The 18396-nt window shown below is 61.8% G+C and overlaps 2 protein-coding genes across 4 annotated transcripts; one reads left to right on the top strand and one right to left on the bottom strand.

The window, feature by feature from the left end:
* Window positions 1-419: 419 nt before the first annotated feature.
* Window positions 420-9980, bottom strand: ATG9A (autophagy related 9A). The gene is made up of 14 exons (XM_083841176.1): window positions 9774-9980; window positions 9534-9577; window positions 8987-9051; window positions 8530-8691; window positions 8285-8426; window positions 6598-7346; window positions 6068-6221; window positions 5710-5889; window positions 4647-4892; window positions 4123-4343; window positions 3455-3572; window positions 3058-3280; window positions 2771-2913; window positions 420-2660 (listed from the first exon to the last, which is right to left on the bottom strand). Exons 1-14 carry the CDS (start codon window positions 9874-9876, stop codon window positions 2655-2657), a joined length of 2556 nt encoding a protein of 851 aa, XP_083697302.1. The 5' UTR covers window positions 9877-9980; the 3' UTR covers window positions 420-2654.
* A 73-nt stretch (window positions 9981-10053) lies between these two features.
* ANKZF1 (ankyrin repeat and zinc finger peptidyl tRNA hydrolase 1) lies at window positions 10054-16480 on the top strand. Of its 3 annotated transcripts, XR_014585869.1 has the most exons (16): window positions 10125-10283; window positions 10395-10495; window positions 10608-10710; window positions 11100-11284; window positions 11552-11667; window positions 11975-12128; window positions 12355-12577; window positions 12733-12834; window positions 13014-13193; window positions 13268-13381; window positions 13959-14232; window positions 14607-14718; window positions 14842-15009; window positions 15119-15189; window positions 15894-16185; window positions 16312-16480. XR_014585869.1 is itself a non-coding variant. In XM_083841217.1 (15 exons), the coding sequence occupies exons 1-15, from the start codon at window positions 10184-10186 to the stop codon at window positions 16012-16014; spliced, it is 2100 nt and encodes a 699-aa protein (XP_083697343.1). In that variant the 5' UTR covers window positions 10054-10183; the 3' UTR covers window positions 16015-16480. The 3 variants fall into 3 exon arrangements, 2 of the variants coding, with proteins under 2 accessions (XP_083697343.1, XP_083697342.1); XM_083841217.1 differs by having other exon boundaries at window positions 10054-10283; window positions 13038-13193; window positions 15894-16480; XM_083841216.1 differs by having other exon boundaries at window positions 15894-16480.
* Window positions 16481-18396: the final 1916 nt, after the last annotated feature.

Genomic DNA, 18396 nt, shown 5'->3' with positions numbered 1-18396 from the left:
TAGATATAAATAAATAAATTTATATTTAGCTCCTTCCAGCCGCCGCCTGGCCCCCGGCCCGCTCGGGCTGGCAGCGAGCCGCTGCGTGCCCCGCGCTTGTTGGCTCCCACGGGAGGCCCCGCACACCTCCAGGCTCCCCGTGCCCCCTGCCACCCCAAAAGCACCCGCACAAAGGGACCCCCCAGCCCGGACCCCGCTGCCGCCCAGCATCCCCCCGAGGGAATCGCCGGTCCCTGGGCAAAACAAGCCCTGGTGCTCCTGCCACGGGGGGCTGGCCCCCCCTTTGCAGCTCCCTTGCTGTCACAGCAGGGTGACAGGGACTCTCCACCAGCCCCCCGCGGACCACCTCGCCACCCCCCGCATCCGCACCGGCTCGTGCGGCCTCCTTGGGGCGCGAACAGAGGCACGGAGGCGGATGATACACCCCGTCTTTATTCGATGGCTAGGCGGCTGTACAGCGAGGGCGCGGGGCCGCCCGGGCATCCCCGTGCCCACGGGGCTGAGGAAGAGTGGCTCGCCATGCACACGGGACACGGACGACACAAGCACAACATGCGGCGAGGACTCCTGGCCGGCCTCTCCCTCCCGCTGGCCCGGGGAAAGGCACGGACTTTCCCCCCCCCGCCCCAAAGACGCAGCCAGCCTCCACCTGCCCAGCCTAGAAACCAGCGGCAACCATGCCAGGAAACCCAGACGCGGCGTCCCGCAGGCCTCGGGGCTGGGCTTGCCTTCAAGGACACCCGTGCTCACCCTTCCTCCAGAAGCTCGGCCCGTGAAATCCCTGCCGGCCCACCCACCAGCTGCCGGGGGCTCAAAGGGCCACCCCCGGGGCAGGGAACGTCCCCTCCGTGCCCAGAGGGAGCCCAGGCGGCACGGGCAGCAGCTGGAAAGCTTGGGTTGGTGAGAACCACCCCTGGTTGCTCCCTAGCTTGGCGGAGATCCCCATCACTCACAAGTCCCCGGGGTGCAGGGAAGCCCAGGGTTCAAGGAGGAGCCCCGCTCGCCGCCTCCGCCCCGTCCTCAGCAGCACGAGCAGCAGCTGGCTCAGCACCCTGCGCCTGGCCCGGGCTCAAAGGGCACGGGGCAATGACCTGGCAGGGGAAGAAAGGTCACCCCGTGCGCCCCAGGGATGGGAGAGGTGGGCCCGCAGCGCTGGTGCCGGGCATGGCAAAAGCAAGGCAGCCCTGCGAGGGGGGTGAGGGAGGGTGGAAGCAAAGCCTGGCAGTGGGGGAGCCGAGATGCGGATCCTCACAAGCTGCCACTGGAAGAGAGGCAAGGGAAACCAGAATGATCTCGGGAAGGCCTTGGCCAAGGTCACGCTGCACAGCCAGGACCCTGATACCCTCCTCCACCCCCCCAGGTCTGGGTTAGGGTTTGCCTCTCCTTTCTAGGTTCAGGGCACCCCTTCTTTCCACCCGAGGCACTAGCCAGCTGCTTTGCATGTGGTCTCCAAAGCAGCTGAAGCCACGCTGCAAGCAAAAGGATTGCCTCGGGAAGGAAGGAAGGAGCCAGGAGCCCCTGGGGGAGATGCGAGACACACTGAAGCCTTTGTTTGGGCAGGAGGGAAGGCCGGATACCACAGAAATGGCCGCATCAGGAAAACAGACCCATCACAGAGCGGGCGTAGGGGGAAAGGAATCGATACACAGAGCACAAGACCTCCACCGTGGGCTCCGAGCAGCCTGCGTGCACTCCTGGGTAACACCGGGCTGCACCACGCCAGGGGCTCTTTGGCACTGCGAGAGGGCCTGTGAGCAGCCCACATCCCACGGGCGCTGCGCAGGGCACCCTAGCCCCCCAGGACAGGGCAGGGAAGGACAGCAGAGAGCCAGGACTGCCACCCCAAGGTCCCCTCCTTGTGTGCCTGCGCCAGGGCAGCTGTCACGGGAGCCAGGGAGGAGCTGCAGCATCCCCGCACCCCGGAGCTGTTCCCACCAGCTCTAGATCCCAGCCCGACACGCACGGCAGCAGCTGGGGGCATCCTCCTGCAGGGTGCTGGGCGGCACACGTCTGCGCACAGAGACGGGTGGGTGACTGCCCCGCTGCTGTCCTGCTCCACCTGGAGGGGTGCGATGTTGGTCCTCTCTGGGAGGGGGAACGCAGCGCCGGGCACCTCCCCGGGCTGCAGGCAGGGCAGGTGTGGTGCCAGCACCGCTGCAGGCTGCGCTAGACCCCTTCGACGGCTCCTGCTGCAGTCAGCTGTCCCCAGGGGACACCAGCTCCCTGCCTTCATTTCGGAGGCAGCTCCCCATGGACGGCTGGAACTGGTGCCTTCTCCCGTCTCCGCCAACAGCAGCCGCTGCCGCCACCTCCACGCCCGTCACTGCTCGTCCCGTCCCGTCCGCTGTCACAGGCTCTGCAGCGATCCTCCGGCGCAGACGACACAGATGTGAACACAGACACAGGTATGTACTCACACACGCATTCACCCCACAAGAGTCAGAGTGGCGTTGGCTTGACACACGGCTGGACACAAGGCGCCACCGCAAAGCCGCTGGCCCGGCAGTTTTGTCTCTTCGGCAATTGATGGCAACAGAATGGAGCCCACGACCACCCCGTCCCCTCGGGACAGGAGAAGCACCAGGCTGACGCCGCATCCTGCTGCCCAGGCGGCCCCCAGTCTGCATCCCCCACGAGATCCCCAGTCTACAAGGCTATACCTGCAAGACAGAGAAGGGACGTGGCCCTTACTGGGACCAGCTGCCGGCACCCCCACCCGGCATCCAGGTGCGCGTTGCCCCTCTCAGCCGCAGCAGCCTTCACCCCCTACCTTGTGGATCTGCGGTGGAAGCTCATCCTCCGAGCTCTCCTCTGGCACGGGCTCCGGGTGTCTCGCTGCCTGCCCGTCCTCAGCCCAGCCTCCTAGCGGGAGGCGGGAGAAGTGTGACGGGGCTCTGTGCACTGTGCCTGGGTCTGCAGGAGAGGCGAGGAGGGAGGTTAGCTAGCTGGGGGACTGTCAGTCTTCTGGGGCAAGCAGGTCGCTCGTGCCAATCCGCACAGGACACTGGTTGTGGGACTCTGGCCTGGAGATCAGCCCTCCCGCTCTGGCTCTCGTACCTGTGATGCCACCGTAGCGCCGCTGGAAGCCAGTCTGCAGCGTGGACGTCTCCTCGGCAGGCTGCCGCGGCGAGGAGAAGGGGTAGCTGGCAGAGCGAGGGATGGGGACGGGGGCACCCCGCTGAGCATCCAGCTCCTCATGGGTGCTCTCCCCGCTCTCGTCGCTCTCCCGCCGGTGCCAAGTGTGCCGCTCGGGCTCCAGCTGGGCATGCTGCTTGTGGAGCTGCAGGGCCGAGACACGAGCAGGTCAACTACGTGGGGAGAGCCCAAAATGCCCCCACGCGCCCTCTTCCCAGCAACGCAGCTCCGCTCACTCCAACCCCCCAAGGCAGGACACCCCAGTCCTGCCGGCCCTGGGCCCGCACCCCTCTGGCCAGCCCAGCTTCAGGCTGCTCACCTCGTGCATGTAGAGCGCGTGGAGACTCATCTCGGTGGAGGCATACTCTGAGAGAATCATGCTCTGCAGCTGACCCTCCCAGGCACTGCTCCCCGAGCTCACGGTCCTCGCATCAGCACTGCCACGGGAAACACGAGTGATGTTTGCCGCCCAGGTGGCCCCCAGCACCCCCCAGACCCCTCTCTGCTCTAACACTGGGCTCACAGACGTCCACTCCCGTGCTGGATAGGAACAGGACCTCTGCAGCATCTCCCCAGGTCCCCCGCTCCAGGAACACCATCACACCGTGCCACTGTGCTAGGGCACAGAGCTCATCAGCTTCTCACTGCCAGAGCAAGCAGCATTCAGCACCAGGGCAGGCCCTATTCCATCGTACCCTGCATCCCCAGGAAGGGATGCTCGGAGCTGCCTCTTCCCCACCAGGGGTTTCTCAACACTGTGGTTCCTACAGGAGAACACCAGAGCCCCAGCGCCGCCTCTCGGGGACAACATAAGCACCTGGGCCTAACTCTCCTTGTGAAGATGGCCCTTGCTGTCCCAAGCTACAAGCGCACACAGCGACCACGCACCTAGGACAACAAGGGGTGAAGGGATTTGCAAGGTCTGGCTTGGTCTTACCACCCCGTTCCAGCCTGCAGCTGGCAGCCGAGGCTGCCACACGCCCTTACCCAGAGGCCGTCATGGCACTGGCGCCCCGAGGCTGGGTGCCCTCTCCGTCCCTTCCTGCCGTCTGGAAGCCACTGGGGGGCTGCTGGGCAGACTGGAGTGGGGAGAAGGAGCGCAGGGCCGAGGCCACTTCGGAGAGGTGGCGAGAAGCCTGTCCGTCACGGCCCATGTGGAAGCCCAGCGCTGAGGAGCCCGCAATCACATTGGCAATCAGGCTGTGAGGCTGCAGAGTCAAAACGTAGAGAGAATCACTGCCCTGCGCAGACCTGGAGGCCTGATCCCCACCACCGAGAACTGACAACAGCACTCTTTAGCCCCTTCTCCCACCTCACAGGGCCCCCAACACCCAGCTGCCCTTCCCTGGAGAGCCTGAAGCAGTCCCAATGAGTGCTGATCCACCACGTTCGCATCTCTGGCTACAGCACAGCCAAGGGCAAAATTTGCCGAGAAGGTCTGGTTATTACAGCTTGTCAGCACGCAGCAAGCACCCTAAGAACACCCCACGTCCCCCCCCGATCCTAGGCACCTCCGACTCTGACTGCAGGGACTGGATGGAGCTGAAGAGGGCGTTTTCGGGGAGCACGGCCTGCTGGGCCAGTGCCACGCTGCTGTCGCGGTGCACCCGCTCCTTGAGGAAGCCGATGAAGGCCGTGCTCTCGCGGGGTGGCTGCCACTTGGGGTTGGTGATGGCGAAGTGCATGAGGGACAGCTCCGTCTTGCCATCCTCCGCCTGCTGGTAAATGGAGGCCTCCGTCTTTCCTGCTGACATCCACTGTGGAGCACAGAGAGATAACGAGGGTCAGGACCTGCTTTATATCCGTGCCAAGCCCAGGAATCCCGCGGCCGGTCTGGGCAAAGCACGCAGCAACCAGCACAAGCTGGGCCACGGCTCCATGCAGAAGGCAAGCGCCGTACCAAAAGCCCTGTGTTAGTTCAGCCCTTGCAGCCCACCTTCCACCTCCATCCCAGAATATGCAAGGGAACTCGAGAGATGAGGGCCAGTCACAAAAAACAGAGCTCCAACCCGCAGCAAGAGCAACTACAGCCAACAAATAACTTCTTAAAAGCTGCCTGCCACAGCGAGACCACCCCTCCCTAGCTCCTGTCCCTCTCACTAGGGAGGCCTTCCTGACGAGTAACCTACATTCCCAGGCACAGCAAACAGACCGATCCTCTTTCACTCCCGCGTAGGTTTTGTACAAAGGGAAGCTATCTCCCATCTCCCCAAGGCTCCTTGTCTCCTGGGCAAAAGCAGCCCAGCTTTTAAAAAGCAGTTCTCACACTTTGCAGATGTCCAAGTATCCCTGTTCCTCTCTCATGAGGACACAGGACTCCTAGCTGTGCAGACAGACGAGGACATGAAGAAATGGCAAAGCCTGGTTCACGAAACACCAGGTTAATAGTCACAGCTGGGCCACAGGAGCCTTCTGGGGCTGGGGACCTGTGCTGGCAAACCCAGACACAGAGGCATACGCAGGCAGCCAGGCTGCGGGCTGCCGAGAGCGCTGATTTACAGCCTTTTCTGTGCCTAAAGGACCAGATACGATGTGTGGGGCCCACACTGCCCTCCCGCCGCCCGCGGGACCTACCGCCGGGTGGCCATGCTGGCGCACGTCCATCTGGGCGAAGGAGCAGGTGTCGCCCACACCCACCACCTCCACGGTGAAGTTGCGGAAAAAGTCGACGATGTCCAAGGACTTGGGCCGCAGGCAGACGATGAGGATCAGGGGGGTAATGATGGGGCTCAGGAGCTCCTCCAGGATGAAGACCTGAGCACAAAGACGACGGGCTCAGCACGAGGTTGAGGGTGTCGAGAAACCTGCCAGCCCCAAAGCCAGCTCCAGCCCATCTTCCGGGGCGGGGCGTCTCTGAGAAGCTGCCTCCATCCTCTGCCAGCCCAGGGATGGGAGAGAGTTTCCATCCCAGCCCCTCGCGTGCCAGGCTCACCGCTTTGTACTGGAAGAGCTGGGCAAACTCGTCCCTGGTCTCATAGCGGTGGGCATTGCCCTGCCAGTGGTCAGGCATGTAGTGGATGTGCGCCAGGATGACTCGCAGCAGCTGCTCTGGGCAAAACACCAGGTGCTGGTCGGGGATGAAGGACCTGCAGGGCAGGAAAACGTCAGCGTTCCTGGAAGACCTCGTCCTGGGATGGCACGGCGACTGGCCCACATCGCAGCTTCACCTGTGGCCTTCACTCCAACCCAAACCCTCCTGCCAGCCCAGCCCTGGGGTGTCACTGTCCAGCTCCAGCAACACCCCCACATCATCACATCGTCCCTGAAGGCATCGCCACGGCCACTGCATCCCAGTTCCCCCTTCTCCTGCCTGCCCCGCTCTGACTCCCCAGCCGTGCCCTTCACTCACACAGACCCACGTCCACCTGTAACCTAGGAGCGCACCAAAACGCACGGGGTCAGCCTCGCTGCTCCCCACCGTGCCGCCAGCAGCAGCACGGGGGCAGCGGGGACCCACCTCACCTGCACACCGTGATGCCCACCCCGAGCAGGGTGACCGTGGTCAGGACGTGCTCGACAGCCAGCACGTCTTCGTCGTAGATGGTGAGCGCGATGAGCACCGCCAGGATGGAGCCAGCAAAGAAGGCCACGTTCTTGGCCACGATGGTGAGGAGCGGGGAGATGAAGCAGTTCATGTACTTGGAAGCTGGCTTGTAGCCTTTGCTGAGGCGCGAGTGCAGTTCGTGGTCCAGCTCGTTGAAGTGACGGAGGTAACAGCGGCCGTAGAGAGACCAGCAGCGGGCACCCAGGCTGCCCGGCTCCCGCTTCAGGATCTCCGTGTAGCTGAAGAAGGCGTAGAGGATCTGCCAGATGAGGATGAGAGGGCAGAGGAGGAAGTTGGCGATGCCAATCCAGAGGATGCGAGTGCTGAGCTTCTCGGCCAGCTCCAGGCGGTTCCCAGCCCGCTTGTACTCAGCCTTCAGGCTCCACTCGTTCTCGAAGAGAGAGCCAGGCCCCCAGAAGAAGATGAGCTCGAAGTTGTACTTGAGCCCCCGCGTGTAGAAGACTGTGTCTCCCAGCAGGGGCAGGCGGAAGCGGATGGGCAGCAGCGACTTGTTCACCATGGCCACCATGTAGTTCTTGAAGCGGAGGATGCGGTGGTAGATGTCCAGCTCTGTCAGCTCCTTCTTGTGGATGCAGATCTGGTGCTCCTTCTGGATCTGCACGATGCGGGCCTGCACCTCCTGCCAGGTGTAGTAGGGCAGGTTGGACTGGAAGGGGAAAGCAGCGAGGTTAGGGGCAGGCTGCGCCCGCTCGAACAGCGGGTCCCAGCGCACACCCCGGGGCGTGGATGAGCCACGTGCAACATCCCAGCATCAGGCACCTCTTCCTGCACTGCTTCAGCCTGCAGCAGTGAGCAACCCCCACGCCTTGCCCCAGTGCCCTTTCCCCCTCACTTAGTGGAGGTGGCTGTTTTCCAGCCACTCACGCACCAGCCGCCTGGGAGGCAGGAACACAGGCCCAGTCTCGTGTGGGTCCTCCCAGAGCTCACAGTCCTGTGTTTGGAGTCAGCAGCAAGGCACAGACAGGGAAAGGGACTCAACCAGCATCCCAGAGGGAGCCTGTGAAAAAGCTGGGGACAACCCAAGCCTCGTGGCTCCACCCCATCTTTCTCAAGACACGATCTCTCCTCAAAACACCCTTCAGTGTTGTCTGTCAGAGCAAGGACTCTGGACGAGGATGTACGTGCAAGCCTCAAAGCCCAGGTTTGACACACTGACCAGGGTGTCTTCAGCAGCTAAGCAGTTCCAGGCCCCAGTTTCCCCATCAGTAAACAAGGAAGCTGATGCTCTCTACTTCCCGAGGAGGTCTGAGAATACCCTCACTTATGTCTCTTCTGCTGAAAGCATCGCAGAAATGGCCATCGCAGAAGAACAAACATACTGGGTGGCAGATGGCAGAAGCTTGTGCCAACACAGAGAGGCAGGCCGGGCAGAGGGGTTAGCAGGCAGTAAGCTGGCTGCTGGAGAAGAAGCTGGAAGGGGAGCCATGCAGTCACGTAGACTGGGATGAAGCAGAGGGACAAGAGCCCAGCACAAGTCTCCTGAAGAAGCTGACCACAGAGAGGAGTGAAGGTGAGCTGATTCTCACCACGTGCCTCCCACTTCCCTCAACGGCACCACATATTGCCCCTGTCCCAGCTACTTACCATGGGGATTCTGAGGGCATTGATGTAGAAAGAGTGAATCTCCCAGTAGCAGCAAATATTGTAAATAAATTTGACAAGCCGGTGGATCCAGAAAACTCCAGCTATCACCAGGATGCAGATGAGGAAGCTGTTTGCCTGGATTCTGCAAGCAGGAAGAGCACAGAGTGGGAGTCGAGCCCAGGGAAGGAGATCTCAGTACCTGAAAAAGCAAGAGCAGTGGCTAACGTGCCCTTGCTAGCGCCTACCTTGCACTGCAGACATTTGGAGGCAGGAAGGCATCTGGCAGAGTCACCTTAATGGGCTCACTTGGATGCTGGCTGTGATTTACTGCCTTGTTGGCAAAGAGGATGTCATAATCAACGCAGCTGATAAGAAAGGTGGTGAACGCCACCACGAAGATGAACTGCCTGTGGAGAAAGGGAGAAGCCGTGAGGGAATCACACTTCTGCCCCCGCAAAACGTGAAGCAGGCAGGACACAGGGTCACACGTCACGGAGACGCAGGGTCACGCACTCCCACAGCCACGGCAGCAGGAAAGCTCACAGGCAACAGTTCCCCAAAATGAACCGAAGGTTTCGGCATGGATAACTCTATCGAGGGGTGGACAAGATGACTGTAAAGGGAATCCTCCTGCCCACCCAACTGCAGTAACTATTCCCCAGCAGCTGTTACAGTCCAAACAGAGGGGCAGCCTGCACTTACATGAGCTCAAAGATCTCCCCGATGAGCATGCAGGTGAAGCCATTCTTCTGATGCAGGTTATAGACGTGAACGCTACAGTCAAGGAGAACAGTCCGGAGACCCCTTCCCTCTGACCAAGGACGGAGAGGCTGCTGTCCCACGAGCAACCACAGGCTCTCAACCAAATCTCCATCACCTACAGGCCTCCCAGACCTCCTCAGCAGGGAGCTGGTTCCCTACTGGCATGGAAACACACCCTGCCGCGCTAAAGCTCCCCTTGGACAACAAGACCGGCCCCAATCCAAACCCCTTCTTCCCCCACCCAGCCCTCAGAGAAGGATTATGTCCCAGCACACGGCACAAACTCAGCTGGCCCTCAGGAAAGCTCTCAGGTGCGGGACAACGCAGGGACAGGCAAAAACGCATCGAACACCCACAGACACGGAGGGTCTGCCACCCCACAGCCCCTGTGGAGCCACGGGGCGTCCTGCGGGACGGGGCAGCCCCCACCCCAGCTCCAAGCCACGCCAAGCCAAGCGTTCCGTCAGCACGGGCTGGGAAAGGATATCCGAGAGAAGAAGAGGTCCAGGTTCTCTATGTGGTGCCACGGAGCTGAGGGGAGAGAGACACGGTGAGAGAGCAAAGCGGCACAGCCCCGGTCCCCCCTGACCCCCCAGCAGCCCCACAGCCGCCCACCCCCGTCCCCTGCGGCCCCAAACCCCCACCCCCGTTCCCTCCGGCCCCCCGGCAAGCCCCCCACCCCCGGTCCCCCCCGTTCCCCCCGGTGCCCCCGTTCCCCCCGCCTCACACTTGGCTCCCTCAGGGACGTGCACCAGGAGGTCTCCGCCGCCGGGCGGGGACTCCGTGGAGGAGCTCTCCAGCCGCTGGTACTGCGTCTCCAGCTGGGCCATGGCCGGGACCTCCCCCCCCCCTCCTCCACCACCACCACCACCACCGGCCCCCTCCCCGGGCCCGCCCCGCGACTGACGGCCGCTCCGACCAGTGGATGGCGGCGGCGGGGGCCGAGCCCGGCGGCGGCCGGTAGGGGAGGAGAAGGATGTGACGGAGCGGGGCGGCGCTGCCGGCGGAGCGGGGCGGAGGCCGGGGCTTAGCGTGGCCGTCACCGGCGTGGGGGGGGACCCCGGAGGGACCGTCCCGGGAGGGTCCCGGGGGAGTCCCGAGGGGGTCCCGAGGGGGTCCCGAGGGGGTCCCGGGGCGATGGCGGCTCCCCGCAGCCGCTCCGTTTTCCTCGCAGCCCAGGACGCCGCGCTCCTGCACGGGCTGTCCCTCGTCACCCGCTTCGCCGCGGCAGGGCACGGTGCGTGGGGCTCCCTGCGGGGGTCCCCGGTGTCCTGCTCCTGCCCGGCAGCCCGTAAAGGGTCCCGGAGCCCCTGGAGGCGCCGCACAGCCCCTTTTGTGGTTCTTTCAGGGCGAGCTGCTGCCAGCCCCGGCGAGGAGAAGGGCGGCGGGGTCCCCGAGGGGATGTGGTGCTCAGCCTGCGCCCAGCGCTTCGGCAGCCGGGAGGAGCAGGTGAGGGGGGTCCGAGCGCCCCGCGGGGCTGGTGGGACGTGTCGGGTCTCTGGTGCGGGTGGGTGCTGCGGAGCACCGGGACCCTGCCGGCCGACCCCTCTTTTCCCAACAGATCGAGCACTACCGCCTCGACTGGCACCGCTTCAACCTGAAGCAGCGGCTCCTGGGGCGCCGGACGCTGCCGATGGAGGTGTTTGAGGAGAAAACCACCGCTGGTAAGGAATGGAGATGCCCCCCAGCAGGGCCCGGAGCCCGTCAGTGGCCTCTCTGGGGCTGTTCTGCTCAGGGGCGAAGCTTTCGGCTCGCTGTGCTGGTTCACAGCTCTGCTGTGCTGTCTTCGGGGGGCTTCCGGGGGCCCAGCACTGCTCCCGAGCCCTGCTGACTTGTCATGGCCAGGAGGTGGTCTACCTGAGCCCCTGCTGGTGTATATCTGGGGGTCCAGAGCCCCAGACGCCTTTTTCCCCTGCCCACAGCCTCCTTGTGATATGTAGGGTATCGCACAAGACACGTTAGGGCTGTGGGCAGGTCCTTAGAGCCAAAGTTTTGGGGAGGCTGTTTGTTAATCTTTGTCCGGCTCAGCTGTCCTATCTTCTTTTCCTTGCAGGTGATATTTCCAGCATCTCAGGGTCTGATTCAGAGAGCTCTGATGCAAGCAGCGAGTCAGAACTGCAGCCCCCTGCCAGCAGCAGCCCCGGGACCCCCCAGCTGCCCCGCTCCCACAAGGTGCTGCTCCGCAACGCAAGCGGACAGCTCATCTCTGCCTACCGCTGCGTGCTGAGCACTGGGAAGGCAAGTCACAGTCCTGCTCGTTGGGAGAGGGAACGGAGAGAAGAGGGGGAGCTCTGGGGCGTAGATACCTGCCTGAAAGTCCCTGGTGTCCCTTTATGGGAGGGGTGGGTTCTGGTGCCAGGTCAGAGCCCCAGGCTTGCTGTAGGATGCTCCCAGGAGTGTGTCTGGGGTTATGCATGTACCAGCAGGGGGGCTGGCCTCTGTCCTGGGGGACAGCAGGGGACAGCAAGGTGATCCCATAGGTGCTAGCAGGAGTGTCTGTCTCAGGGTGGCAGTGAGGAGCCAGAGGAGTTGACAGCATCACTGCAGAGCATCAGCACAAACACGTGCTGGGTTGTGCTGATGATGGGTGGCGGGCACTTCGCAGGAGCTGTGTTCCGGGGGTGAGTACAGGGGTACAGGGCTGGGGTTGCCCCTCTGGGCAGAGACAAGTGGGTCCGGGCGTTGAAGGGGCCCTTCCCTGAAGGCCAGCACCTCCTTACTCCTCCATCGCAGTGCTTACCACACCCTGGGCACCAGCAGCTCCTCCTCTTCTCTCGAGGGCTGGCTAACCCCAGTTGCACTGCGGGAGAAATGTTAATCTTTGGGGCCCCAGGGGGAAAACAACTAAGCTTCCAGGGTCCCAGGGAGCAGCAGCTCTCCTCCTCTTTGTGCACCGGTCCCATTGCTTATTTCTGTCCCTCTCTGCAGCCCCCAGGTGCAGGAACACAAGACCTTCCACCGCTACACGGTGCGAGCCCGGCGGGGCACAGCCCAGAGCCTCCGGGACGCCCAGACCCCAGGGGCAGCACCCAGGTCGGCCGGAGCCTCCCTGCGGCGTTACAACGAGGCCGCGCTGCTCAAGGTGGGGGAGGACTGCAGCCCTGAGCTTTTGGCGGAGAGAGGTGGTCGTGGCCAGCTCTGTGTGAGGGTGCTGCGCCACTGCCGGAGGTCGTGTGCGGGCTGTGAGCTCCACAAGGGGGGTCAGGGCCCAACTGGGGCTTCTCTATCCTGGGCTTGTGCCTGTTCCAGAGCTGCCTATGCCCACGCTGCGTGCTTACGACCCCACGGTGCCTCCCCTTCCTACACAGGACGTTCAGGACCTGCTGACAGCCTGGGCACATCACCTGAAGGAGGCTCAGCGCATCTTTCTCCGGGCCCCCCGTCACAACCGGGCGCTGCTCTTTGGCGGCAGGAACCCCCCGCTCAGCCAGGGCGACCCCCGCATCTGCCACATCCCCCTCAGCACCCGCAGGGCCACCCTGCGGGAGGTGCTGCGAGTTCACACCACGCTGGCCAGCCTGCAGGTGTACGGTGAGTCGGCCCGGCCCCAGTCCCTCGCGTGACCCCGTGTGCGTTACGGGGTGCTGCCCCACAGGGTGGAGGTGCCAGCTCTCCTGCCCTCCGTCCCCGGGGACGCGGGGTGCACCCTGTCCCTGGGCAATGACAGGAGCACCCTTACTGCCCAGGGAAGGACACGCCACTGGAGGACATCGTCGGCTCCCCCCGGAAAGGGTGGCAGAAGCGGCAGCGGACAGCCGAAACGGATCCCCTGCAAAAGGACGCGAGTGGTGAGTTGAGCTACAAAGGATGACGTGGCTCTGAGCAAGCAGGGGAGTCTGGTGTTAGGGCCAACGGGTTTGCAACCCTGCAACGGGTCCTCTGCGGAGAGTGGCCTCGTGCTGGGCAGAAGGGGAAGGTGTGCCTGGCTGGGAGTCCCAAATGATTCAAGCTCTGTGTGGGGCTTCAGCCCTTGTCCTTTCACCCCCCTCAGCCCCAGAGGATGAGGAAGAAGAGGAGGAAGAGAGCCCTGCAGGGGAACTGGAGACTGTGGAAGTGACTCTGGGGACCTTAGACCTCCGGGAGTTCGAAGTGATGCCCAAGCGAAACCGCAAACGGAGGAAGAAGAGGAACAAGAAAGTGGAGAATGGTGAGGGGGGAGAACTGTGCCTGGGGTGCAGGCTGGGCTGTGGCCCTTTCCCTCACCACTCTCTCCCTGTGCAGGGCCCCAAGCTGAAGAGACGGGATGCTCTGACACCCAGGGTGGGCAGCCAGCCCCGGAGCTGGTGGCAGAGCTGCAGGAAGAGGCTGGGGCTGAGCCCCTTCCCTGGGCTGGAGGTGAGTGGGGTCTGGAGCTGGGCACCTGCCCCGTGTGCTGGGGCCTTCGTGGCAGCACAAAGAACAAGTTGTCGCACTGGGTGCCGGGGTGGCTGTAGCGCAGCCACTTGCCTTCAAGTGAGCAGAGCAGCAACCATCCCAGCAGAAACAACACGGCTTGGATGGGATTTGAGAGCAGCAGGCGTCTGTGCTGACAGCAGGCCTGAGCTGTTGCAGGTCAGCAGCTGGCCAGTCCCCTGCAGAGAGTACAAGCTGATGGGAGAAGGGAAAGTACCCAGGGACACCAGGTCCATTCCCCCGGCTCCTGCTTTGCGAGGCAGGCAGCGCTTGGCTAAGCCAGGTGTATGGGGTCGGGGTAGGTCTCATCTCGGCAGAGAGCATGGCTGCTGTCAACATCGCCGTGGTGCCCTGTCACAGATGCTGAAGGTGTGGGGATCCTGCAGTGCCCAAATCCAGCTGTCGGGATGATACGTTAAACAGCAACGTGTTGGTTTTCTGGTCAGACCTGAGCACTGCTCTACCCTGGCAGCCAAACGGCCCTGTAGCATCAAACTCCTCTCCTGTTCCTCCCTCACAGGAGACCCTCAGACCCAGCTCCGCGATACCCTGTTCACAGCCTGCAAGACAGGGGATGTGGGGACACTACAGCACCTCCTTGGCGTGCCAGAGAACAGGGGCTCCCTGGAGGAAGGCAAGGACGGGAAGGATGCACAGCACCTGGATCTGCCTCGCTCCTTGCTCAACCAGCCCTTGGACGAGCACGGCTTCACCCTGCTTCACGTGGCCGCGCGTGCGGGGAAGGCTGAGGCTGTGCGCCTGCTGCTGGAAGCTGGGGCCGACCCTGCGCTCAGGTATGGCCGCAGGGCACCCAGCGGTCCATGGGCACAGCCCCTGCTGGGGGAGCACGGCTACTCCTGTCCCTGCCACTAGAGGCTGATGCCAGCCTTGTCGGGCAGCCTGGTGTCTCCCAGCCAGGACATCTGGGTTTATTTCTAGGCAGCTCAGAGGGCTGGGCTAAAATTGACCTTTGCGGCATGTTTTGAGATGAAAGGAGGAGAGGACGGGGGAAGATTGTGGTGTAGGGATATGCAGCCTTCCCCGTCTTGGCTGCGAGACGCTGGCCTGCTGTACCCGTTGGACACCTTCAGCGAGTCGCTGTGCTCACAGCCCAGTGAGCAATGGGCAAGGAGATCGCAGGGCTGAGCCGCTCTCCCTGATTTTGCAGAGACCGTCAGGAGAGGACCCCCTACTGTGTCTCTGCTGACAAACCGACCCGCAACACCTTCCGCAAATTCATGGTGGACCATCCAGACAAGTACGACTACAGCCGTGCCAAGGTGCGTGCCTGCCCTCACCCTCTGGGGGACCCAGAGCAAAGAGTCCTGTTCTTACCCACTCGTGCTTTTGCTCCCAGCTCCGTGGGAGCTGCTGACACTCATCCCAACCCGTGCTGTCCTCAGGTGCCAGGGCCCCTGACCCTGGAGATGGAGGCCAAAAAGCTGGAGAAAAAGCGGGCGCAGAAAGCCCAGCGGAAGCAGAGGGAGCAGGCGCAGCGGGAGGAGCGGCAGCGCTGGGAGCAGGAGGAGGGGGAGAAGCAGCGGTTTGCAGCCCTGTCTGACAGGGAGAAGGTGATGCCTGGCACAGGAAAGGGAATCCAGCCTGGCTGGGGCTGTGCTGATGCTGTGGGATCCAACGCAGCGGCTCTTGCGGGTCTGACCTATCTTCTCTGCTCCCCAGAGGGCCCTGGCTGCTGAGCGGAGGCTGGCTGAACAGAAGCAGGATGGTGGCACAACAATTTCCAACATCAGGTAATGGCCCAGGCAGCTTGGATGCCACGAGGTGGCAGGAGGAGGGTGGTTGCTGTCAGTCCTGGCCAGAAGTGCTCCCTCCAACCAGGCCCTGGCCCTTGCTTTTAGTATGATGTTAGTCATCACTGCAGACAAACTCCCCCTGTCAGCACAGCCGTGCCCTGCCCTTTTTGTTCCAGTTCCTATTTCCAGTCTAAAGCTATTGCTGTCCACTCTATTCCCAGTAGTGTTTTTATAAAAGCTCTCTCACTTTCTTCCCCTGCCCCCTAAAATATTTTATAGAAGACAGCTCGGTCTACCTGCCGCCAGATCTCTGGCAAGCCAGGCCCCCGGCCTCCCTTCTGCCCCTCTCTCACCCCACCTGCACTGTCCCTTCCCTTTGCCACCCCATCGGCTTGTGGGCAGCCAACCTTGTACATGCTAATGTGTGTGTGGGGGGGGCTTAACAACCCCATAAGGGGCCAAATTCCACCGTGTTCAGCCTGCCTTGAGGTACCTTGTGGTATTTCCACAGAGCATTTCCTCTGCGGAGCATGCCCTGGCCAGGCCGCTAGGTAAACCCTGCGCCTGAGCACGCTGGTGCTGTAGGACTGCTCCTTCACGTCTCAGTCCCTAGTTCAGCCACTAAATGTACCTCATCTGTCCCCCTGCTGTTCTTGCAAGCATCCCCTTCACTCAGGGGCCACCTCTGCTCTTCCCTGCAGTCGCTGCTGGCACTGCGGGGAGTCCCTGCTGGGCCGGATTCCCTTCCACTACCTCGACTTCTCCTTCTGTTCCACGGCCTGCCTGCAAACCCACCGGCGGGCCCGGGCTGGCCACACGTAAGGCTGGGGGCAGCTGCCATCTGCCAAGGACCAAGGTGGTGGAAACACAGCTGAGCACTGGCGTTGCACCGAAGGAGAGCCATGGAGCAGCGCTGGTCAGGGACGGAGCTGGTCACGTCACGCCGCAGCAGCTATGGCAGGAGTGGGCACCGCAGCGTGAGTGTTGCTCAAGGTGGGGACTCGGGGCACGTTACAGCAGGGAGGCCTGGCTGGGTTGCTGCACAGGGCTGGTGCTCTTTTGGGGCCTGGCCCCGGCCGCGCAGTCCTGCTGCCTGCTTTTCTCATGGCTACCTTGCAGCTGCTGCCTGTGGCCAGAGGACGGATGGGGTCCTGAGCCCTCGTGCCTGCAGGCACCCCCTAGGCTGTGCTTTACCCTTCCCTCTCCTAAATGCCACTGGATCTTGGCTGTATCATGTTCTTAGTAACTACCTCTTCTGCCTGCGTTGTCAATAAAGAGGTGCCTTGAACCCTGTGGTGAGTGTGTGAGGGAAACGATTTGGGTTGTGTTGTGGGATTAATGCAAAACACCCTGAGTCTGGGCTCCTTCCTCCCTAGTGCAGACCCCGTCTGGCCTCAGAGGGCAAGGTGGTCAGGGCTGTGCCTGCCCACGTTCTCCAGGAGCACATCCAGCACATCCCTGCCCTGCTGGTCACACGCAGCATGGTGTCTGCCCATCCCCTCCAGCGTCCCCTGCTACTCCTGCAGACACAGGGTCAGCGCTGCCTTCCCCGCACCCCAGTCCCACCGCCCCAAATGCTGCCAGCACAGCATCCCCCTGCCTTCTCCCCCCAAAGCCAGCCCAGGGCTGCCTGCTGCCCCCAAGGGGACATAAATGGGCCAGAGGGGTGCCCCTCAGGGGCTCAGTGGGGCTCTCAGCCTGGCCCCAAGGGCCTGGCCCAGCACGTCCCTCCCCAGAGGCACCCCACCTTCTGCAGCATCACGTAGCCGCGGTCACAGACGCCGTGGGGAGGAACACAAAGCAGGGCTGGGGCCGGGACATCGTGGGGCAGCTGCGTGTGGTACAGCACAAAGCCAGGGGCCTGCAGGGCAGCACAGAAAGGGAAAGGGGGCTGCGGGGCCGGGGCTCACCATCTCCCACTCAGCACAGATATAGGGACCCAGCCACAGGATCACCAGGAGCCCTAGCTCCGTTTTGAGGTCCAGGAAGGTTTCCATGTCCCGGTCCCCAGCAAAGTCGTACACCCCTTACAGTGGCTCAGAGTAGTTCCAGGGCATGTAGCTGGGGCGAGATGGGGATGGCGACTGGGGTGCACTGGGGGAGCCCAGCTGTGTGTTGTGCCTGGGAGGGGAGTCCCGGGGGGGTCCCCCATTTTGGGAGTTCTAATAGACTTCCTCTTAGCAATTCTGCCAGCACCGTCCCCTGCTCGTGGCTCTGCTCTCTGTAGGCTTGATCTGTCTATGTCACGCAAAGCTTTACTGGAATAAGAGGATGTGATAATCTAGTTCTTTACATAGGCTTAGATGCTCTCTTCTTGAGAACTGTCTTTTCCTTCACCCCTTAGATATTGGACAAATAACACATTAACTGATTAAATACTAGCTGATGTGACACAACGCATAAGACAGATGGATGTGCAGTAGGCACTGAGAAAGCATTCCAACAAACTCCCTGCCGTGCTTGAACCCCTTCAGAAAGGTCAGAAACATTGCACCATACCTGAACACTTTCATCTTCAACTGCTTTGCCAGCACCTTCCAGAATTGCTTTAGAGACACCTTAAATGAGAAGAGGCATATGATTCTTCTGTTACTCCTGTTAAAGCCCTATCTAAGGCAGAACTGGATACCACTTACTCTCTCATTTCTGATAACAGTACAGGTTACCTGATGAATTCAGCAGAGCCAAGAACTGTTAAAAAGTTGGAGGTGCTGCAGCACTCCGCTTTCTCAGTAGACCTCACGCCACCCGATGCTGTCAGAAGTATTTTTTTATTCTATCAATATGCTACAGAGATTATATTGCTCTGCTTCCACCCCACCCCCAATGAAACTCTGAACTTTGGCTTGGTTAATGATTACCTCTTTGAAATAACCTATTTCCTCAAGCCTTATCAAAAAGGCCTTAAACCAACCAAACAAACACACAAACAAACCTCCCCTCCCCTCTTCCAACACACGCACCCCTTGCCTTTCTTTGTCCTGTTCTTTTCTCCTTAAGATCACAGGAAGGGCACTACAGGTAGTGTACAAGAGCAGGAACACCTTCCTTATGCTTATTTTCATGGCTCTCTTAGGCTATACCTAATTAATTTGGGTATTAACTAATTGCAGAAGGGGTTGGGTGAGGTTTACAGAACCTCTTACTGACGTGCCCGGGAGGGCTATCGTATTAAAACCAAGCACCAGCCTATTAGAGAATTCA

Source organism: Anser anser (assembly GCF_964211835.1).
Source record: "Anser anser genome assembly, chromosome: 6".
NCBI classification, from domain to species: domain Eukaryota; kingdom Metazoa; phylum Chordata; class Aves; order Anseriformes; family Anatidae; genus Anser; species Anser anser.
Note: the sequence above shows the minus strand (reverse complement) of the source record. Positions and strands in the feature narration are given on the sequence as shown.